General features: G+C 37.5%; 2 protein-coding genes across 2 annotated transcripts; one reads left to right on the plus strand and one right to left on the minus strand.

The window, feature by feature from the left end:
- Window positions 1-6771: 6771 nt before the first annotated feature.
- LOC110960120 (growth hormone secretagogue receptor type 1-like) lies at window positions 6772-13204 on the minus strand. Its single transcript, XM_022207218.2, has 4 exons — window positions 13069-13204; window positions 11149-11324; window positions 9238-10087; window positions 6772-8192 (listed from the first exon to the last, which is right to left on the minus strand). The coding sequence occupies exons 1-4, from the start codon at window positions 13202-13204 to the stop codon at window positions 7696-7698; spliced, it is 1659 nt and encodes a 552-aa protein (XP_022062910.1). The 3' UTR covers window positions 6772-7695.
- Window positions 13205-17121: 3917 nt separating this feature from the next.
- Window positions 17122-23235, plus strand: eci1 (enoyl-CoA delta isomerase 1). The gene is made up of 7 exons (XM_022207201.2): window positions 17122-17289; window positions 18608-18724; window positions 20224-20351; window positions 20484-20630; window positions 20737-20858; window positions 21002-21180; window positions 22610-23235. The coding sequence occupies exons 1-7, from the start codon at window positions 17247-17249 to the stop codon at window positions 22774-22776; spliced, it is 903 nt and encodes a 300-aa protein (XP_022062893.2). The 5' UTR covers window positions 17122-17246; the 3' UTR covers window positions 22777-23235.
- The last annotated feature ends 790 nt before the right edge of the window (window positions 23236-24025 follow it).

The following is a 24025-nucleotide window of genomic DNA, read 5'->3' on the forward strand; positions in this document are numbered from 1 at the left end:
TCTGACATTACCTGATTGATTGTATTTGCCGGGTCAATATTCACAAAAGCTCTAGAGGAGGACGGAAGTGATGTTTATTTGAAAATTAGAAGCCGCGTGGAAGTGGATGGATCGGCTTTATCAGGTAGAAATACACGCAGCTGTATCAACAGTGAGGAGAGGGAGGTGGAGTGAAACAGGAAATTAACATGTTCTGCAAATAAAACACACTCTTAATTGGGCTTTAAAATGTTTAGGGAATGAAACTAAAGCAGTAAACTGAAGATGAGGACATTTCACTTTCCTGTTTTAATGTAAAATAGCAGCATTTCTGCAGCTTAAAATCAGTTCGAACATTTGAGTAGTGGATTTAGAAGCTTTGGTTGGATGTCCTATGCGCTTAGTCTTTTGTTTCTGGACATAATGCTTCTTTTTAGTGCCATTTTTTAGATCATTCTCTAGTCTAACAGTGCCTCATTTTGCTGCAGCTGTAGGTGATTTCTGCAAAAACCAATCCCAGTCTCACTGAGCTGTGTTAAGCCCCAGCTGCAGCAACAGTGTCCCCTCAAAATAGAGAAGGGTAATTATATTAATGGGACATCGTTTGCATGCAAGGAGGTGAGAATTTCCTTTAAAATGGATGATTTAGTAGAAAGGAACTAGCAAATGTTCAGCAAAACAGAAAGGCAATATATTACCAGACATTTAATAACAGTGGATTCAGAGGCAAAAAGTGTAACATATTTTTAAATGTTATTTTAAATAATGAAATGAAACAATATAAATTACAATCACCCATATGAAAATGACATGATTCAGTAAAAACAAATCAATAATACCACTGTAAAGCAATAATGTGTTGTACCATTAACCCACCTTTAAAGTGCTGACGGTACATTATTGTGCATTTACAGCGTGGAATATACAACATGTATTCATAAAATATTCATAATATGATAGCAGCATCATAGAGAAGAACTGTACTTACACATCTTGTGCGACTAGAAAAAATCCAGTAGGAGGGGATCTACTGACAAACTTAATAATGCCTAGTAGCTGAAAAAAAGATGACAGTAAAACTCTCCCACACATCCTCCCACCTGTTTATCCTTCTCTTACTTGTGTTTTTACCAGTTTATAGTCTCTTGGGATGGCAGCTTGTTTCTTTTACTCTACTGCAAAATGACATTTTAGTGTCTTTTTTTTTAACTTTCATGACTGCTTCTGCTTTCTAGCTGACCTCAAAAAAATAAAAGCACAGGAATTTGAGGAGTCCATCTGCCCTAACCCTATCAGACCTTTGTAGCACTGCGCCATCTGGTGGTGGACAGCAGCTGTTACATCCTCCACAGTGACACTAAAGAACTGACAGTCATAGCTCTGGTAGTGGTACAGGATGTATGCAAAGGTGAATCAAAAAATGTTTGAGACCCGTTCTTATAAATATAACCTTCATAGGAAACATCATGTAAACATTAGTAAGAACCAGTCACACAGAGGAGGAAGAATATTTGACTAAAAACCTTTATCAGACACCACAAACGTAATTAAAATTTTATTAATTCATATCAGAACTACATTATTACCATTTTCTGCTCCAGACCTCTCCACCAGCCCAACCTTCTCTCTAGGTAGTCTGTCATGTTTTTGACTAAGATGTCAATTACCGGTAATTGATTAGCCAGGACGAGTTTTAACAGCAGAATCCTTGTATCTTCTCTGATTAATTCCCTCAAAATCCTTCTTTTCATTATTTTGCTATAGATAGTCCCAGACGCTGAGCTACATATACCTATTATATGTTACCTCTTATTATACTGCATGTAAGGTCTTCATTTTAATTGCCTTTCTTATACAGCCAGAACAGCCCACTGCTGCGTCCGTGCAGAGACAATTCTAACAAGGTTTTTGTCAAAAAGATGGCTGGTTTGTGGGTGTTGACAAAAAAAGAGAGAGAAACGTTAAAGACTGAAGGCTTCCCCGGCATCTTCTGAAGCCTATTTTTATATGAGAAGAACCAAAAGATGACAAGAGGGGCAAATGTTAGAGCACAAACGTGGCATTTGCACCTCAAAACTAATTAATCAGATGACCAAGTGTTATGGACAGGACCACGGATGAAACACAGATTTACTCAAAGCAGGTACGGAGGTTTTAGAAATGCCTAAGAAGGGAAGAATGTGAGGGACAACCTAGTAAAACAGTGTTATTTTTGACAGTTTGGTCAATATTTGTGCAATACGTCTGTCACCGAAATAAGGAATGCTCTTTTAAGATGCATTTTACATAGAATTTTTTTGCACGAAGTTATTTGTTTTAATGGTGAATACCACCTTTTTAATTTTTCCCCTCATGGTTTGGCTTCAGTCAGGACTTCTATATCTGCAAAGAGGTTTTTTTTTGTAACTGGATGACTCAATAACCTTCCACTGCTTCACTGGCTGCAGCTGAGCTCACAGCCTGCAGCTGGATTCTGTCGCAGATCAGCCTTCTGAAGTGAATAATGAGCAATAAATGACCACGTTAAGTTTCCCATCATCTCTGCTTTCTGTGATATCTTCAGAGGGTTTCCCATAACTGGACTGGACTGTTGAAATGAATCAGAAGAAAGGTGAAGTACATTGTGAAGTGACACAAAAGCAGTCATGGCCTCCATAAAAGGTGCTTAGGTAATAGTTTTAAATATGATTTAGTTTGATCTGCAGAGGACCGCATTCATGCAACAAACAGCCCATTTTTGTTTTGAGTTGTGTGGTTTTCAAATGGAATTCTGTGTCATAGTTTGGAACAACAGCTTGACATTTTGGGAAATGTACTAAGCTGACACAACCCTGTTAGCTTGGCTTAATACAAAGACAGGAAGCAGAAATAGCAACAGAATGTGTGTGTCCTGTTGTTTTTTTTTTCATCCTATAGACCAGGGGTGTCGAACTCATTTTAGTTCAGGTTCCACATTTAGCCCAATTAGATTTCAAGTGACCAGTAAAATCACAGAATATTCTATAAATAACCACAACTCCATATTTTTCCTTTGTTTTAGTTCAAAAATGTTCACATTTAAGGAATTTTCTTTTTTGCATAGTATACTTTATGATCAGAAGTCAGAAAAAAATTACAAAATATTACAAAAATGAGGCACAAAATGACAAAAACAAGATACAAAATGACAAAGAACAAGACAAACAACACAAACGAGACAAAAAAACACACAAAACAACAAATAAAGCAAAACACAAAATGACAAAAATAAGACAAAAAATATAAATGAGACAAAAAAGAGAAACAAAATGATAAAAACATGAGACAAACCACAAAAGTCAGACAAAAAAATTACAAAACAATAAAAGCAAGACAAATATTACAAAAATGAGACACAAAATGACAAAAACAAGATACAAAATGACAAAAAAATAAGACAAACAACACAAAAGAGACAAAAAAACACAAAACAACAAATAAAGCAAAACACAAAATGACAAAAATAAGACAAAAAATATAAATGAGACAAAAAACAGAAACAAAATGATAAAAGCATGAGACAAAACACAAAAGTCAGACAAAAAAAATTACAAAAACAAGACAAAATATTACAAAAATGAGACACAAAATGACAAAAACAAGATACAAATGACAAAAAATAAGACAAACAACACAAAAGAGACAAAAAACACACAAAACAACAAATAAAGCAAAACACAAAATGACAAAAATAAGACAAAAAATATAAATGAGACAAAAAAGAGTAACAAAATGATGAAAGCATGAGACAAAAGTCAAACAAAAAAATGACAAAAACCAACAAAAACAAGACAAAATATTACAAAAACGAGACACAAAATGACAAGAACAATGAACAATCTATTTTACTTTAACATCAAAACAACTTGTCATGGTCTTGAAATTATTTTAAATTTATAGTTTTACTAATTTACAATCTGCAGTTAATGTCTTCTCTGTATTTTTTACGCTTTGAGGACCGGATTGGACCCTCTGGAGGACCGATTTTGGCCCACGAGCCTCATGTTGGACAGCTCTGCTATAGAGCATCAAACTGATAATGTCTAGAATTTGCCTGGAAGGTCGGTCTGTAAGCATGAAATGAGAAATACTGCAATGCCATGATCCTTTAAACAAACATTCACAGCACTGTGTCTGAGAGCAGCTTTTAACAGAAGACACGAGCAAAGTGTTTGGTAAGGTGGCAAATATTTTATAGAACTGCACAGCGAACACAGATTGCACTAAACAAACAGTCATGAACCAAAATGAGCAGAAACAGATCTATATTTTCTGTTTCAAATACAAGCAAAACAGTAAACAGATATATATAAAAACACCTCCAAATGATTACACTGATAATAACAGTCATAGATGAACTGTGAGCTGATGATGAGATGAGAGGAAATTAGCAGATTAAAATAACTTCAGAGATCTAAAATATGCGTAGAATTTAGAGTCAAGCCTTTTTCACACATACATAGCTCTAAAACAGGAGCTCATGTCATAAAGAAAGGCCTGGATTTCTGATACAATCTAATCAATTGTCCTCAGCCTGAGGCCAGCCTGTACAGCGAACTTCAACAAATCCATTCTGACGTGTTTCCTGCTGACAGGGAGAAAGCATAACCTCCCTCACGGAGGAGATAAAACCTCAACTGTGAATCAAATCAAGGCGTTTATATCAGCGTCTGACACGTCAGTACACCTAATGTGATATATATATATTACATCAGGACACCTCAGCTTATATGAAAGTACATAAATCGACATTAGAGCCCTGTTCTGTTTGTGTCTGAGGAGGAAACTTCAACTTTTACATCCACATTAAATGTATATATGACTGAGGGACTTTTGAAGTCCATGCGGTATATCTTGCAAACATTTTTTAATTAAAAGTTAAAAAAAAAGTTTTTTTGATGTTCATCATGATCACATCTTTACAAATTCCATAATTATTTAATATGGAAACAATCACTTATTAATAAAAATGATTGAATATCACTGAAATGTCAAATAAATAACCATCTGAATTTAATAACAACCACCTTCTAATTAGCTAAACAATAATAAAATGATCTGAGTCAGAAATAGTTTGGATTGTGTTCTTTTAATAAGTTGAGATAATCATGACAGACTTTTCTTTTTTGGCAATATATCAATTTTTTTAATGGAAAATATCAAATTGTATCTGTGTCCAAGAAATCACTTTCAATTAAGTTCCACATTACAAAAACACCTCTCATAGAAGTGTCATTTTGTGCATTTTTGTGGCTGTTTTCAGTCTGTTTGTGATCATTTTAGGTGTTTTTGTGGTCATTTTGCGATTTTTTTCTAGTCATTTTGTGTGTCTCTCTTGTCAGTTTGTGTCTTTATGTGATAATTCCCTGCCTCACTGAGTCATTTTGTGTTTTTCTGTGGTCATTTTGTGTCATTTTTTTTGGGTCATTTTGTGTCTTTTGTGGTTGTTTTGTGTGTCTTTGTTGCACACGAAGAAAATGAAAATTTCAATTTTACTCAACTGCATGTATAATATTGAGAAGAACCTTTCTGGAAAAGAAAAAGAAAATGTGTTTATTCCAGATCACGACCTGCTCATTTTGTGTCTCTGTGGTCATTTTGTTTCTTTTTTGGTCATTTTCAGTCTGTTTCTTGGTCTTTTTGTGCATTTTTGTGGTCGTTTTTAGTCTGTTTGTGATAATTTTAGGTGTTTTTGTGGTCATTTTGCAATTTTTTGTAAGTATTTTGTGTGTCTCTCTTGTCAGTTTGTGTCTTTATTAGACAATTATCTGTCTCACTGAGTCATTTTGTGTTTTTCGTGGTCATTTTGTGTCTTTTTTTGTCATTTTGTGGTCATGTTGTGTCTTTTTGTGATTGTTTTGTGTGACTGTGCTCATTTAGATTCTTTTTTTGGTCATTTTCAGACAGTTTTGTGGGCTTTTTTGGTTTTTTTGTGGTCTTTTTGGTATTTTTGTGGTCTTTTTGTGCATTTTTGTGGTCGTTTTCAGTCTGTTTGTTATAATTTTAGGTGTTTTTGTGGTCATTTTGCAATTTTTTGTAAGTATTTTGTGTGTCTCTCTTGTCAGTTTGTGTCTGTATGTGACAATTATCTGTCTCACTGAGTCCTTTTGTGTTTTTTGTGGTCATTTTGTGTCTTTCTTTGTCATTTTGTGGTCATGTTGTGTCTTTTTGTGATTTTTTTGTGTGTCTGTGCTCATTTTGTTTCTTTTTTTGGTCATTTTCAGACTGTTTTGTGGGCCTTTTTGGTATTTTTGTGGTCTTTTTGTGCATTTTTGGGGTCGTTTTCAGTCTGTTTGTTATAATTTTAGGTGTTTTTGTGGTCATTTTGCAATTTTTTGTAAGTATTTTGTGTGTCTCTCTTGTCAGTTTGTGTCTGTATGTGACAATTATCTGTCTCACTGAGTCCTTTTGTGTTTTTTGTGGTCATTTTGTGTCTTTCTTTGTCATTTTGTGGTCATGTTGTGTCTTTTTGTGATTGTTTTGTGTGTCTGTGCTCATTTTGTTTCTTTTTTGGTCATTTTCAGACTGTTTTGTGGGCTTTTTTGGTATTTTTGTGGTCTTTTTGTGCATTTTTGTGGTCGTTTTCAGTCTGTCTGATAATCTTAGGTGTTTTTGTGGTCATTTTGCAATTTTTTGTAAGTATTTTGTGTGTCTCTCTTGTCAGTTTGTGTCTTTGTGAGACAATTATCTGTCTCACTGAGTCATTTTGTGTTTTTCTGTGATCATTTTGTGTCATTTTTTGTCATTTTGTGGTCATGTTGTGTCTTTTTGTGATTGTTTTGTGTGTCTGTGCTCATTTTGTTTCTTTTTTTGGTCATTTTCAGACTGTTTTGTGGGCTTTTTTGGTATTTTTGTGGTCTTTTTGTGCATTTTTGTGGTCGTTTTCAGTCTGTCTGATAATCTTAGGTGTTTTTGTGGTCATTTTGCAATTTTTTGTAAGTATTTTGTGTGTCTCTCTTGTCAGTTTGTGTCTTTGTGAGACAATTATCTGTCTCACTGAGTCCTTTTGTGTTTTTTGTGGTCATTTTGTGTCTTTTTTTTGTCATTTTGTGGTCATGTTGTGTCTTTTTGTGATTGTTTTGTGTGTCTGTGCTCATTTTGTTTCTTTTTTTGGTCATTTTCAGACAGTTTTGTGGGCTTTTTTGGTATTTTTGTGGTCTTTTTGTGCATTTTTGTGGTCGTTTTCAGTCTGTCTGATAATCTTAGGTGTTTTTGTGGTCATTTTGCAATTTTTTGTAAGTATTTTGTGTGTCTCTCTTGTCAGTTTGTGTCTTTGTGAGACAATTATCTGTCTCACTGAGTCATTTTGTGTTTTTCTGTGATCATTTTGTGTCATTTTTTGTCATTTTGTGGTCATGTTGTGTCTTTTTGTGATTGTTTTGTGTGTCTGTGCTCATTTTGTTTCTTTTTTTGGTCATTTTCAGACAGTTTTGTGGGCCTTTTTGGTATTTTTGTCAAGTCTATTCACACACCTTCTAATCCATGAATTAACTGTAATCATGACTAAAAGTAATGTGTTCTTTGACTGTTTGCATCAAAAGACCAATTAACCGACAAATACAGATATGCCCTTTTAATGCCCTTTAATCATACGTGTCAGCATGGTGAGATTTACACGTTAACAGACTTTACAGCACCACACTGTGATCATGAACAAACTGAGGCTTGATCGTCTCCCTGTCTGCTCGCAGCGTGTCCTCACAGAGTGGTTGTGGAGTGTCGCGCTGTGAGTGTGCTGCGCAGGTGGTGAGCCTGCGTGTGAGAGCGTGCACGGATGAGGCTGTGCACGGCGTGCCTGTATCTGGCAGACATCAGGTTGTACAGTAAAGGATTGACGGCGGCACTGAGGTAGAAGAGGACGGAGGACACGAGGTTGAAATACTGAGACAGATAGTACATAAAGTCCAAGTGTGCATCATGGTGTGAGTACGTGCTGTTGTGTGTGTAATAGTGGTACAGGCTGGCGTGTGCTGCACCGTATCGGTCTATGTGGTTGTATTGTGAGTTTACAGTTGTAGGTGTGCTATTTTGTGTGTTATATGTGGTGGTGTCTGGTGTATGAGGGCTTGTGTCGCTGTTTACGTGGTACTCCGCGCTGTGTGACATGTCGGTACCGGTGTCCAGCGAAAAAGAAAATATGGTCCGACCAACGTGGAAGGGCAGCCAGCACACGACAAACGCCAAGACAATCACACCTGGAAGAGGTGAAGAAACAGCAAGAGAGTGGAGGGGAAAAATAAACACAGAAGGAGAACATGAGAACCAATAATAGTTAAAGACAGTGAAAGAACACACATGATACCGCTGTAATTTAACCCTCCTGTTGTCCTCATTTACAGGCACCAAAAATTATTGTTTCCTTGTCTGGAAAAAAATCCCAAAATTCAGCAAAAAAAACGTCCCCAAATTTCTGAAAATTTGCAAAACCTTCAGGAAGAAAATTCCAATAATTCCTTAAAAGTTTCCCTTAAAAAAATCTTTAAAAAACAAAAAAAACAAATTTGACAAGAAAATTCTTGTAAATATTTTCAAAAAATGAATAAAAATCTTTTAAAAAAATTCCTGAAAATATCTAAAGGGATTACATATATATCAGTAAAACTTCTACTATTCTCTTCATTATTACACACTGTCCCGTCCAAATAAATACATAAGGTCACACCCGACAGTCAAATCTAACATGCCATGGCAGGGGTGTTCTGTAAATAGCTTACAAAAGCTGCTGGAGGACAGAAAAGGTTGAAAAGAAGGATGGATTTCAAGAAACCTACAGAAATGTTCTTGAATATAATGTCACAGATAAACTGCATTTAACTAGATGTAGATGAGTCAAAAAAAGGCCATAAAACCAGACGTTTAAAACTGTTCCAAGATGCTGTTGTAGGAATATTTGATCATAATTGCATATAAAGAGTTTATTTGCAAAAACAGATAAATGCGTTTTATAAATTTTCAGAAAATTTATTTTTGTTCACTTGAGATAATAATAATAACAATAATAATTTATTTTTTCTCTATTTTTTCATGTATTTTTCTTCTGAGTCAAATCCACTCAACTTCAGTTTGTTATTATCTCAAGTAAACAATAAAAAAAAGTTTTCTGAAAATTTATCAAAACGGAGTTATCTGTTTTTGCAAATAAACTCTTCATATTATCTTGAATTTCCCGCAGGATCAATAAAGCATCTATCTATCTATCCATCTATGTCTTGTTGTTTCTCAGGGTGTGTTTGTCCTCACCCAGCATTTTCACGGTGTTTCGGTGACTCTGGTCTCTCCGGCTGCTTTTCGGGCGGAGCCACAGAGTCCGGCCAATCAGGCTGTACACCAATCCCAGGATGCAGAGCGGCACCAGGAAGTACAGGTTGGACAGGACTATCATGGCCGACACCAGGCCGGAGGTGACGGCGTAGTGCGTGCAGCGACACTCCCTCCTGTCGATCTCTGCCACACCGCCTCCATCCACTCCTCCTTCCATTCCTCCTCCCTCGTCTTCTTTCTTTTTATTCTGCAGCTCACCCTTAAATTCCATCTTTCCTTCTTCTTCTTCTTCTTCACCTCCTTCTTGTTTTTCATCTTTCATTTCCCCTTCATCTCCTTGTTTCCTTTCTTTTGCATCTCCTGCTCTGTCTCTGAACAGTTCCAGCTCTCCAACTCTTTCACTCCATCTCTGTGTCTCTTTTTCTCCCCATTTTACTCCCTCTACTCCTCCGTCCATCAAGGCCATGTGTTCACTTCTTTCCCCTTCTCCTAACGTTATTCCTCCATGTTCTCCATCCATGCCCGTCCACCCTCCGTCCTCCCTCCACTGACTGAGCCAGAGCTCTTCTCCCCCGACATCTTCCACTCCGACCATAATCAACACCGGGGCGGCGCTGACAGCAGCACCCAGCCACAGGCAGCCAATGACGGCCTTGGTTCGTCGCCGTGTCACCACCGTTTTGGCTGTGATTGGCCAGCAGACTGCCACGTACCTCTCCAGGGAGAAGAAGGTGATGTGAAGGATGGTGCAGAAGGTGCAGCACTCTGAGAGGAACATGGTCAGCTTACAGACGAGATCTCCTAAGGGCCAAGGTCTGGGCCTCCAAAGCTAGAAGAGACACAAAGAGATGAAATTATTCTGTTTAATAACATTTTCTACCTTCATTTAACCCTCCTCATTTATGGGCACCAAAAAATATTGTTTCCTTGTCTGAAAAAAATCCAAAAATTCAGGAAAAAATTTCTGAAAATTTGCAAAACCTTCAGGAAGAAAATTCCAATAATTCCTAAAAAGTTTCCCCTCAAAGTTTTATTTTAAAAAGTCCCCCAGATTTGGCAAGAAAATTCTTGTAAATGTTTTCCAAAAATGAGTAAAAATCTTCCAAAAAAATCCTAAAAATATCTAAAGTGATTCCGTATATATCAGTAAAAGTTCTAATATTTTCTTTAAGAACATTCACATAAAAATCAACCAAAATCCAGCGAATTTCGCTGGATTTTGGTTGATTTTTTGTGAATGTTCTTAAGAAACATTTTAAACATTTCTTTTTTCCACCAAAAAAATGTTCAAAGATTTCCCAAAAATGTTGAAAATGTGGACATCAGAAGTTTCACTGTGGAAATATGTTTTTTCCCACATTTTCAAACTTTAAAACGGATCAGTTTTGATCCGCAGGACGACACGAATTAACTCACGTGAGCATGTGGTCAAACCAGATCTGGCTTGAATCATGGAAAATCAAAGTCAAATCCAGTGTTTCTTTCATTTCTAAACACACACACACAAAAGAGAGCTTCCCTAAAAGCCATGGCGTGGTTCAAACACTGGGTAGGTTACAATATCTGCTTTGAAATGAAGAATTATAGATTTTAAGAGAAAAGAAACATTGTGTATCCACACTTGACGATAGCGCCATAAAAATGAAGAATGATATGACACAACTCTTGAATGCAACGAAGCTTAATGTAGTTGGTTTTCCCCTGATGGAAAGGCAATGATAACTTGTTCAAACCACTACTAGTAAAAACCCCTTTGACCAGTTGCATAATGGTTGCAGTGACTGAGCTTAGGGTGCAATCAGAGCAGAAATTGCAGCTCAATCATCAGTATCATGATCTGGTGACCACAATGTGCATTTAAACAGGTTCACTTTGTGTATTAGTGCGCACCTTATAGAGATCCAGAGGCAGCAGGAGGAGAATGAGCAGGTCACTCACAGCCATGCTGCTCAGGTACAGGTAGGTGGAGCTTCTCATGTATGGACGAAGCCAAACCACCAGAATTGTTAGGATGTTTCCCAGGAGGCCGAAGAGCATCAGTGGAATGTAAATCACAGTCACGCACACTAGGAAAAAGCACATAAGCATGTAGAGTGTGTTATTAGGCTTAAAACACTGCAACACTAGAGGGTCTTAGCATTAAAGGGGAACTTCGGTTTTTTTCAACCTGGGGTCTGTTTCCATATGTAATTTCATACAAGTGAGTGATGCAGAAATGAATTTTCGTCATAGCTCTAGTATTTAGCCAGGCAGGCAGCTTAGCAGCTAAGCTAGCAGCTCAGCTAGCGAAAAGTATCCGGCAACTTGCCCCCCCCGCATCAAAGTCCGCCCTAACGTGCTTTTGCCCCACACTGACCGGCTCAGATAGTCTCAACGAGTGTCCCACAACATACTAGAGATGAGAAGTGAACAAAAACCTCCACATTACCTGGCGATCATTACCTAGCTGAGCTGCTAGCTGAGCTGCTAAGCTGCCTGCCTGGCTAAATACTGGAGCTATGTCGAAAATTCATTTCTCCATCACTCACTTGTATGAAATTACATATGGAAACAGACCCCAGGTTGAAAAAAACCGAAGTTCCCCTTTAATATCCATTACAGTCAGAGAAAACTGTGTTCTATGTGGGGTGTTTATGGACGGCTTACATTCTTCATATTTAAATTACTTTAGTAAATTCACATCATAAATAACACTGTGGAGGTTTAGCTTCCTCATTTCATTCCTTATGCCAGCCGTATTTTTCTTTGACAGCTTTGGCACCACCACTTTAAATGTGCAATAAAAATAACAATGACTTGACTTGACTACCTGCTAATGAGCAGGTAGAGCTGCTGCTATTTTGTGCAGTATCGCCATATAATATTAAAGTCAGAGTGAAGTGTAACCATCAGCTTACACCTTGTAAGAATCATTTACACCAACATCCAAGTTGTAATTATGGCAGGAAAAGTCAATATATCTGACTTAGAGATTATATATTTTGAATTGCCAGCAACAGCAAACATTGCCAGCTAACTACTAACAACTTCTGTCCAATCCACCACAACATATCTGACTATAAATTCTACGTTTATACGTTTATAAATTCTACATCACTATCAATAATATAATCATGTCACATATGCTAATATATCCATCAGAGGGACCAAACCAGGACTTTTACTTCAATATTTAGTCACGTTTTGATGCTTGGACTCATATTTAAGTGGGACTTTTTATGCAGGACTTTAACAAGCAAAGAATCTAAATGACTCCTCCTCCACTATTCAATATAGTGGCCATTAATAGTGTTCTCAGCAAACTACTGGCTTGTTGTGTAATATGATGGCCGTTGCAGCAGCGAATCATTACGTTCCCTCCCACATAAACTGAACGCAGTATTACTGATATGCATTTGGTGTCAATATTGCCATCTAAGCCTCGAAAAGAGAATATGAATATTACCAATTTCCAAACTAGACAAAAGGAGCAGTGTGTAAGTTAGTGAGACTGCAGTTTGCTGAATAATCTGGAAAGGAACTAGGGTTCATTCCAAGCTAATGCAAACACCATTCTTATTTGCAGATGATAAGACACTCATAGAGCACAATAATGAATGTGACATTACATTTCTGGTAAAAAAAAAAAAAATCCCTATAAACCCAACACATTGGACCTCTAATACCAGAAGAACGAGGACAAAGATTCAGTTCAGTTCATCAAACACGACAGAGGTCAGTACTTCTGTCTGGGTGCATTTTTTGTGTATATTCATGCTTTTGAAAGCATCATGAATCACTTCTACTGTCACTCCCTTTGTTTGTACCCACCTAATTCGATCAATTCGAACGTGGGTTCCTCCCAGTAGCACTCTTGGTTGGAGCAGTCTTCTGGGAAGCCCGACGCCAGGCCACAGTTCTTTACCTCACAGCCGCTGCCCACGTCGCCCAAGTCCATGAGATCCATGGTGACGCAGGGTGGGGTTGGACGACAAACTGAGGAGAGCAGTGCGTCCCCCAGGTTACAGGGCGAACAGGTGATGGATTTCCTATGACGCTCGATAACGCTGGAGGAGATGGTCAGGGCGGAGAAGAGGCAAACAAAAGAGAAAAACACATGAAGAAGATACGATAACTCGTGCGAGTGTAGACAGAATGAAAGAGTGCAAGAACATGTGAATATGTAGGATTTCACAGTAAAATTCAGAGCTAACATCTGCATCTACCCTTCATTCTTCAATTAGTTCTAAATGTGGAAAGGATCAACTCTTAGTAACACAAAGAAAACTGCTGCCTGCATATGGAGGCCCACATGAATAGATAAAAACAGTTACAGTCAATTCATAAAAGCTTTAACTGAACCTTCCCGACAACTTCTGTTATTATCTTTTACCCCTGAAATCGTTAAAAATTGTTAAAAAAAAAATAGCACATTACTGTCACTAACATCACATTCAAACCAACAAAAAGCACCTGATTTAAATCAAAATGAATATACTCACAGACTGAGAGGAGCCTCAGCGCCTGGTGTATCTCTGCTGCAGGAACACTCTGGTGCTTTGGCGATGACTTCCACACCTATGATCCCTCTCCTCGCTCGCTCTCTCCTCTTATAGCTCCCTCTGTCTCTCACATCTACTGTCTGAACTGCCCTCCACACACATCTGTCTTACATTGTGACACTTTATGTTAACCTACATACAAACTACTTTTGTTGGCTAATTTACATTCATATGAAACTATTTTATCACTTTCATGCGGATTCGTTCACTTGTTCATAAACAGTAGAGCAATAGAAGGCAGTGGAAGAAGGATAAAGACGGTGTACTTCAGTAAAACTTTGAGATGGAGATGTTTTAACTGCTTTATCTTCATTTAACCCCTGGTTCCTTTCTTGGCCAATGAGACCTTTACTGCACATCGTTGCCCTGCCCTCTCTCATCAGCTGTCCTGTCCACGTCTACTGTAACTGTATGATAAAGGGGGAAAATACACATGCCACAATAAAATAGATCCTAAATACTGTCCTGTGTTGGGCGGATATTAGAAGAGGGGCTGGATCATTAAAACATAAAAACGGTTGAGGCTAGTAAACGCTTTAGTAATGTGTAAATTTGTTACTAAGAAACTTCCGCAGTGCTGTCCAATCAACAGTAAGAGGCATGACTAACAGCTAAATTAAGCAAACACACCTTTAACCTTTACATGACAGTAACACGGAGAGATAAAATTAATTAAATGAAAATATTAATCCATAAAACATGGCTTAAAACTAGGCCAAATGTGAACAGTGGTGCAGATTAGTAGTAAAGACAGTAAGAGACGGGAATTTACATTCAAGCCTGCTCCCAGTAGTTTCTGTTCACCCATTTACAAACTGTGCAATAAAAAATGTAAATACTGATGCTGTGCAATTACATAAAAATCTGCTGAAAATAAGTGTTCTATTTGCTGCTGTACAATGTAAATTTCCCCGCTGTGGGATTAATAAAGGCTTAATCTATCTATCTATCTAAAGAGCTAGTAGTACTGCAGTGAATAATTATGAATGATCTCGCCTCAGCCTTAGAAATCATATTAATCATATTTCTGCATGTGTACAACATTAGATCATTGCAGGTGATGCAGCTTGTGAAAAATTCCTTTCTGTGCAAGCACTGATAGTTTGAAAGGCTTATTCCAGTCAAACAGTACTTTCTAACACACAAGTGATGGCTGAAAAGGTTTATTCCACCTAAAAATGCAATTTTTTGTACAAGCATCTCTGTGCAGAAAGGTTTTTTTACACTGAAAATGCTAACATCTGTCTAAAAAACTTGTAATTTTTAGGGTTCATTCCACCTAATCATTAGTTCCTAACAATGTCAGGTTCTAAAGGTTACATCCACGTGTTAGTTTAACGACATTTTGCTGCTAAGATTTATGGAGTTTTAGTTAAGTGGGATTTTTCATGGAAGAATTTTACTTGAGTAAATATTGTTCCAATCACTGTTTAAAATAGACTTCTGTATAGTGGTCATGAACAAACTGCTGGCTTATTTTGTAATATGACGATCTTTAAAGTCATGCAGTAAACATGTGTCTTTCTGTTTTTGTTATATCTTATTTAGTGGTTGTTGATATTATGGTTATGAAGGTTTAAGAGCAGAAATGTATGAAGATTGATTTGCCTGATAATGCTCGCAAGTTGTAAATGTTGGAATTTTCCCATCATGACTTTCCTTCCAACATAAGGTGATTAATATGCCATCTAACCCTGTACAAGAAAATAAACATACCCCTAAATGCCAAACTACTTTAAAGGAACAGCGTATAATTTGGTGGCATCCAGCAGCTCAATTGCAGGTCGTCAAACAAGATGTCAGTGTTGCCATCTGTGTTTAATTTTAAGTGTATTTTTCACAGAGAAATTCGCAAGCATGATGCATCGCTGCTATTGTTAACACTGATTTGACCTAATGCAGTCAATTCAAACCTACCCTCCTCCCAGTAGCACTCTTGGTTAAAGCAGGCCACAGTTCTTTTCCTCACAGACTGCCCACGTTTCCCAAGTCCGTGAGATCCACGATGACGCAGGGTGGCGTTTGACGGCAAACGGAGGGGAGCGGTGTGTCCCCAGGTTACAGAGCGAACAGGTGATGGACGCTGATGGATTTCCTATGACGCTCGATAACGCTGAAGGAGATGGTGAGGGTGGAAAAGAGGCGAAACAACAGGAAAGCACATGAACACATTCACAAGATATCACTCATGCAAATCCAGACAGCACCTTAGAAATATGAATAAACACATGCAAGTACATGTGCATCGATGACCTATACTTAACAGTAAAATTCAGAGTTGATGTTACTTCTACAGGTCAGCGTCTACCCTCCACCTCTTGCTCTCATTCTTTGTTTTCCATTGAACTTGTTCTCTCATTTACATGAGGAACTATGGAATTGCAGTGTGCTATTACTGAGAGGAAGGAGTGGATTTCAGGTGGCAGAAGTGTGTTTGACTGCGAAATTCTTGTTGCACATGACATGAATGTTCTGTAGGAGCTCTAGTAGAAGTAGAAGATGCTTCACCTCTCATCCAAGAGGCTTCTTCAATTCTATCTGACTAATGGAAAGATCAAAGGACAGTTTTTTGAGGACAGCAATGTCCAAATTTTAGACACAGAGGACAAATGGTTTGAGAGAGGAGTGAAGGAAGATATCTATTAAATTGAAACATTTATCTCCAGACAGAGGAGGGGGTTTGTGACAGCTGTTTGGGTCTTTTTATGGAGATAAAGTCCTATTTTTTTGAATATTACTGTGCCGTAAAGCTGAATAGATAACTTAATGTCAATTTTATCTACTCCATTACAGAAACAGTTTAACAAGTCAGGTACAAATAATAAACACATGAAGGTACTCTAAATAAGCTGTTTTATGTATTTTCTGACAAATTTGAAAGTTCTGTTGCCTTTTTATTCCTGATGTCCACTCTGAATTCAGCGTTCTACTAAATATACAAATAAACAAAATATAAATACACAAAGGTATGCTAAATGAGATCAGTGTTTTATGTATCGTCTGTCCAATTTTAAACTTTTATTGCTTTTTATTCCTGATATCCAAATAAAATTCAGCATTCTACTAAATACTTAAATAAATACAATGTAGGTACACTAAATGATAGAAATGTTCTGTGTACTTTCTAACCAATTTGAAAGTTTTTTCTTTTTATTTCTGAAATCCACCCAGAGTTCAGCGTTCTATTAAACATTTAACTAAATAAAATAGAAATGAAAGTAAGTACATTGAATGCTAGAAGTGTTTTACATATTTTCTGACCAATTTGAAAGTTTTATTGCTTTTTATTCCTGATATCCACCCTGACTTCAGCCTTCTACTTCTACTTCAGTAGCTGTAGGCGGACTTCGCTTGTTCTCCATAAAAGCGTAGAAGAAGAAGCAGCAGATTCGATACCAGAGAGGAAGAAGAAGCAGCAGCTTTACCTCGTCCTCCAAAAGACATAAAATGGCTTTGAGGGCTTGTTTGAGGGGAAAAAGAGGCTTAACAGGTATAGTTGTGCACATTCTGGTACATCTTGGAGACTCAGTTTGACTGTATGCGTTGGGTTTTGTTCATTATTTTCACTTCTTTACAGTTTAGCGCCTTTGTTAGCTTTGCAGCTCAGAAACGAGCAAAGGTCGCAGGACGCTGCTGCTGCTTCTGGCTTTAAAACACATAAACCTTTTAATCAATAATGTTAGAATATCACAGTGTTTCATGTAATGTTTAAGCTGTTTAGACAGTTTTTTTTTTAAATTGACCTGTATAGAATGTGTGTGTCCCATGCTAACCAGAAATATGCAGTTATTACCTTCAGTTTGTTTTCCTTTAGAGGCTAGAAATCCACCATAAATTAATATGTCACCACTTTAAAGATGTTTTGCTGCAGGTTTCTTTTTGTTTTCACACGATAATCACATCCAGGAGTGATTCATAACGCTTCTTTGCACAACTTATATGACCTCTTTACTACTTCAGATAAGAGATGATATGAATTAAACAACATATGTTTATTAATCTGCCTCCAGTGTAGGGATCAGTGATATCTGAAGTACTTTAACCAGTAGTAATCACAGTACTGCGACCATTAAACTACCTACAAGTTAATTCACCGGTTACCTGCTACTGGAGACAGTTCTGATGAGCTGAATGGCAGATTTTTTGTTTTTTTGCAGGCTTCATCCCAGTTATTTTTAATCAAATGACATTTAAAACTGATATGCAGTTAAAGAAAAAATAAAATTCTTATTGTCTGATATGATTTTATAGTAATGAAGGATAATCAGTGTTTGGAAATGATGCCCTTTTGCAGTAATAATGAAAATCCTGGTGTGAAAAGTTCTAACAGAAAACATCCATTGAAATGTCTTTATTTTTTCACGTTTTGTTTTTGTTATTGTTCCGTAACAAATAACAAACAATCAAGTCAAGTTTATTTCTACATCCCGAATTTTAAAAAATGTGATCACACACCGGAATACACACTTTGTCGCAGCGCCACCTGGTGGACATGCTTGGATTCGCTGAGGTTCAACGCTGCTTGCAGCTTTAATCTTTATTTTTATTTATTTAAGTGATCACAAATCAGGTCACAATATCTGCCAGTTGTTCACCCTGAACTGATCAGATTTAAGATGATGGTGCGTCGACATCAGGATGTAAATATGTTAGAATTATCCAGAAGAGTCTACACATCTTCCACGTTGCAAGAATAAGTTAATTTTAGTTTTGATTTTGGATGAATTTGCACGGTGAGGTGACCTTTTTTTCTGTTTTTTTTAAAAACACGGAACAGTAACGTGGTGTGTCTTTGTGCTTCCATGCAGCCGTTTTCTCCCAGCTGTCCTCCTGCAGTCATGGCAGAGTGTCTCCTGTCCTCGTCGCTCAGCAGAGGAACAACTCCACCTCACAGAAGGTCCAGGTGGATTTTGACCAAAGCACAGGTAAATATTTTTTCCATCCCCACCTCTTGCTGTCATTCTTTCTTTTATCCATTGAACTTTTTCTCTCATTCGTGCGAGGAATCTATGAAATTACTGCGTGTCGTTATTGAGACGGAGGAGTGGATTTCAGTTTTCAGAAGTTTCTGGTACTGAGAAATGACGTAGCTGCTACTTGGAGCCGAAGCACTTTCCTCGATCATCATAATGAAGCATAAATGTTTGCTTTGCTGTGTGAGGATGCTTAAAGGTATTTACCAGTTGGCTAGCGATATTTGTAAAGCCTGTTTGAGGATAAATAAAGGAAAGCTTTTTCAGGTAGCCCTGGAAGGTGGCACTTAACAGGAACGATGGAGCTGAGATCTAAAAAACTTTCTGCTTGTAAGGCGAAATCCAAATCCCAGGTTGACTGCAAGACAAGTTGAGGAAGATTAAGCAGACTGAACTGGTGGTTTATCGTTCTTATGTGAAGCCACCATTCCTGTTAACAGCTGTTTCTTAATTAAAGTCTTAATGTGGCAGTTTCCTTAATGCAAACTGAAGGAATTATCACCTAAAATGCTAAATGACAGCATTTGGCTTCATTTGTCTTCTTAAAATCTTGCTGGAGTGTTGCTGGTAAATCGATGCTGTTAAGCTGTGAGAGCAGGAAAAATGCCTTTACTCTTTAGGACACTCATGTCATATGGGCAAGAATTTTGCAAAACTTCCACAGATTCAATCCTAAATTAAAAACAAATGATGTGGAAGAGTAAAACTGCACGCGTCTCCTCAAGACACACAAGTAAAATGTACTCCAAGGTGTGACTGCATCAGTTAGCACCTCCAGGGAGTTCTTTGTGTTTCTTGTGATGGTGACAGTTGAAATTCCGCCTTTTTACAGGTAAATCAGCTGCTGTTGTCCCCGTTAAAGAAACAGCAGGAGAAAAACAGCTCAAGTGATTTTTATCACACACAGATCCCTGATCTTTTTTTGTTATTTTCACTGTGAATAGCGTAGTGAGTAAAAGAGTGCAAAGACAACACACTACTTTAAGTAAGGTTTGTGTGTTTTTACCATTTCCTTTCAGTTTCCAGATTAGTAAAAAATGAAGATAATGTTCAGCTTTATAAACCCTCCTTTGACTGATAGAAGACTTTGTTTAAGTCTTTTAACTCTTTTTTTTGTGCGATTTTCTTTCTGCAAAAGGCTTCTACTTCTGTCAGGTTCTCAGGTTGTGGAAACTATTCTCTTTTCATGTTCACTTGTTTGCTTCCAAAAATCTATTCTTCCTTCTGCCAGTGATGTATTCCCTGTGCCACTGGTTGTCACACAAACCCAAAGCTTAACTGATCCACTCCTGTGCTCAGACTTTGAACGACATTACATTGACTCAGTGTGGCAGAAATAGAACAATTTACCTTCTTGTAAAACAACAAAGTGCTACCATAAAAAAATAGGCGTCTAAATATTAAAGAAAACTAAATAAATTGGAAGTTCATCCTCTTCCGTCTTTTTGCAGGCGTGGCAGTGCTGCGGATGCAGAATCCTCCGGTCAACAGCCTCAGTTTAGAGTTCCTCACAGAGATCTGCATCAATTTGGAGAAGCTGGAGATGGATAAGAGCTGCAGAGGCCTCATCGTCACCTCGGTATGTTTACAGCTGCGGTGCTACTGTTAAGTCTTTTAGGTTTGTGTTTCTATTATGATGTGGTTAAAGCGTGTTACCTCCACTAGCATTTTATCTTCAGTGTCCTGCTCTCCTTGTGTTCCTTCAATCCAGAATCGCCCTAAGGTGTTCTCAGCCGGGCTGGATATCTTTGAGATGTACGGGAAAACTCCAGAGCGCTGTGCAGAGTTCTGGAAGGCCGTGCAGGAGATGTGGCTGAAACTCTACGGCTCCAGCATGGCCACTATAGCAGCGATCAATGTACGTATAAAACAACCAGAACACAAAACGTACACATAAAAGAAAAACAAAGCAGTATGCATTTGAAACTGAAGCCCGTGAGCCTCCCTCTTCTGTCCTCGGTCAGGGTTCCAGTCCTGCAGGCGGCTGTCTGATGTGTATGACCTGTGACTACAGGATAATGGCGGATAATCCTCGTTACACTATCGGCCTTAATGAGACGCTGCTCGGGATTGTAGCGCCTTTTTGGTGAGGAATTATCTGATGCACATGAATACGACCACACCTGTGACAGCTGTGGTGTCAGACGTCACTTCTAATGATGATAATGATACGTGGAGTAAATAAAGCCGTTCTGGTGTTTGTGCTCATGTTTATAATTACTGCTGCAGGTTTAAGGACACTATGACGAACACACTCGGCCACCGGACCACAGAGTTAGCCCTGCAGCTGGGCTCGCTCTACAGCCCTGCAGAGGCTCTGAAGATAGGACTGGTGGACCAGGTGGTCCCTGAAGACCAGGTCCTCACCACAGCCACAGAGGCCATGAGCAAGTGGCTGGCTATTCCAGGTACACAGCACATCATAGAGCAGCTTAAAGTCATCAAGAATGTTTGACACAACTTTCCAGTCTTTTCTACTTTTCTCTTCCACCTGTGTTGCTTTATCTTTATTTCCCCTCAGAGGTAGATTTCAAGTTTGTATCAGGGTCATTTCATCTTAGATCATCTCTGATTTCACCAAAACCTTTTATCATAAACTATGGATATTTACATTTGTATCTGGTGTCTGATACATGAAATACTTTCCGAGATCATTTTTTATATAAACTGGCAGTTTACTGGCTTTTTGAAATGTTTTTTCACACATTGAACTTTGAAATTATGCTTGAATATCTCAGGAACTGTTGAAGATAAAAACCTAAAACCGTTTTTTATTTCTCACCGTGTCGTTCGTTTGGAATTTGCAGTACTGGACAGACAGATAATCACTGCTTATGAGTGAGCTGAAATATGAAAATACATGAATAAATAAACTGAAGCCATCACGAAAAGCCTCACCTTTAAGCACATATTTACAAAACGGATGATTCCAACGTCGTCTATTGATATTTTCTGAACCACATACTGTTGTCTGTCACAATAATACTGGACAAAGTATGTAGAATATAATAGTTTGTTACAGAAACGTTAAAAAAAAAGTTATTTTCATTAAACTTTGGTAACTTGGCAGATATGAAAAGTTGTATTTGATACGTTAAGGTAAAAATTCACATAACTTTTTAAATATCTATAGTTTATAATTAAAAATATGTTATATATATATATATATATTTGAGGAGGTCAAATTTTCAATAAATTTTTGGCGTATTAGTGAAAACGGTACATCTGAAGTCTGAGTTGTTATTTCTTATGGAAAAAATGGCTGACGTGTTAGAGGTGGTGTTGCTACGAGACGGACTTTCTGTGGTTTCCTGCTGCCTGGAGCTCATCACACTGTTGTAATGTTTGATCCCCTTTTTCCAATAAGTCTACATAATGCTGGAACTGACTTTAAAGGAGACATATCTCACTTTTGAGCCATTTCTCTGCCAATCACATACTGTAACTATAACACCCCGAGAGTCAAAAGTGAAAAGGATTTGAAGTGTGAAGTTACAATGATCGGCACCCAGATTATCAGACAGAAAAGACAAATGCAAACAAGACCACCAGTCAGACTACAGCTCTAAATATGGGACTTGATTGTTAATGCTGCACCGACTTTATGATTTCAGTCAAACAGAAGATGCACTGTGATCTGCTGAAAGCTAATCAGCTGCTCTGTGGCCTCTTTGTTAACTTAGTGGTGCTATTTAAACTCGTGTCGGGTCACTTTAACATCACTGTTGTGGTCAATGTGTTTACAGGGAACTAATTTATTAAAGATAGAATGTAAATGCATCCCTGTAACAACCGTTGGGAGTCTTGAAGCTAACTGCTTATCTGTTCTTTCTGCAGATCACGCCAGACAGATCACTAAGTCCATGATGAGGAAGTCGACCATCGACAGGCTAACGGCCAACAGAGAATCCGACATCAAAAACTTTGTGGGCTTCGTCACCAAAGCCTCCGTTCAGAAGTCGCTGGGCATGTATCTGGAGATGCTTAAAAACAGGAAGGCCTAAATCAGAGAGGCAGAAGGAAAAGGACTCTGACACGAGCTGAAAACGCATCAAAGTTCAGAGTTCTGAATTAATCACTGCTCATCCTGATAACTATGTTGATGAGTCTAATAAAAAGTCCCTCAAACTGGAGCTCCAGAGAAATCTAAAGATTCACACAGCTGTCATGTCTAATTGCTGAGCTAATGATTGGATAATTGCTGTTTGGGGGTGGGGCCTAGCAAATAGTTTGTCATGACGAAATCAGCTTCACAAGTGCCCGTTTTTACTGTAAATTCAGGAACCGTGACAGCTATTGTAACCTTTGGTGCTTCTGAACAGCTCACAGTGGCAGAGCCTTGGTCTTCTCTTTAACACATCTGTCTGCATCACGTGTTCTTTTTACTGTGACATTTCTGAAATCAATCAGTGGGTCCATTTATTCACTGGATTAAACGGTGTGAATAAAGAAGCTTATTCTCATTCATGCAGCCGTTTTCATTTGTTGCTAATTATATGAGAGTTGTTGCACTTAGTCTTATGTTCATGGTACAGTTTAGGTGGCATCTTTCTGTCAGACCCAGATTAACTAAAATATAACAGCGCTGCGACTGTATTAATACCGCCACAGGTGTCCTTTTATGCAAATGGCTTCAGTTTGGAGTTCCAAAGTGTTGAGTTCCCATCACTGAACTTTAGTTTATGCTGCACAAACATACAGAAAAATGACAACAGCATCACGTCCTTTCAGAAACATCCAACCATCCATTAGTTGCAGTCTACCCCCGGGAGTGCTATAATAAAATAAATGTGTTTAAAAAAAAAAAAAAAAAAAAGGAAATAAATGTGTAAATTTAAAGAAGAATAAATGCATAAATGTTAAAAGAAATGCATGTGTAAATATTAAGAGGAATAAATAAACCTGTTAAAAAATAAGGAAATAAATGTAAATATAAAGAGAAATAAATATTTTTTTAAAAATATGTAAATATCATGAGTAGTATGAGTAAAAGCAAAATGGAAAATTTACCTTAATATTTCCATATTTGTTAGTTTTTTAAAATTCCACTTTATATTTACACATTTTCTTATTTTTAACACATTAATTTTTTATTTATTCTTTCATTTATTCCTCTTTATATTTACACATTTATTTTATTTTTTAACAGATGATTTTTTTAAATTTATTTTTATTTCTTCCTCTTTGTATTTACACATTTATTTCCTTGACAATTTGTTTTATTTTTTATGTATTCCTCTTTATATTTACAGA

The sequence above is a fragment of the Acanthochromis polyacanthus genome, chromosome 21, assembly GCF_021347895.1.
Source record: "Acanthochromis polyacanthus isolate Apoly-LR-REF ecotype Palm Island chromosome 21, KAUST_Apoly_ChrSc, whole genome shotgun sequence".
In the NCBI taxonomy this organism is placed as follows: Eukaryota; Metazoa; Chordata; class Actinopteri; family Pomacentridae; genus Acanthochromis; species Acanthochromis polyacanthus.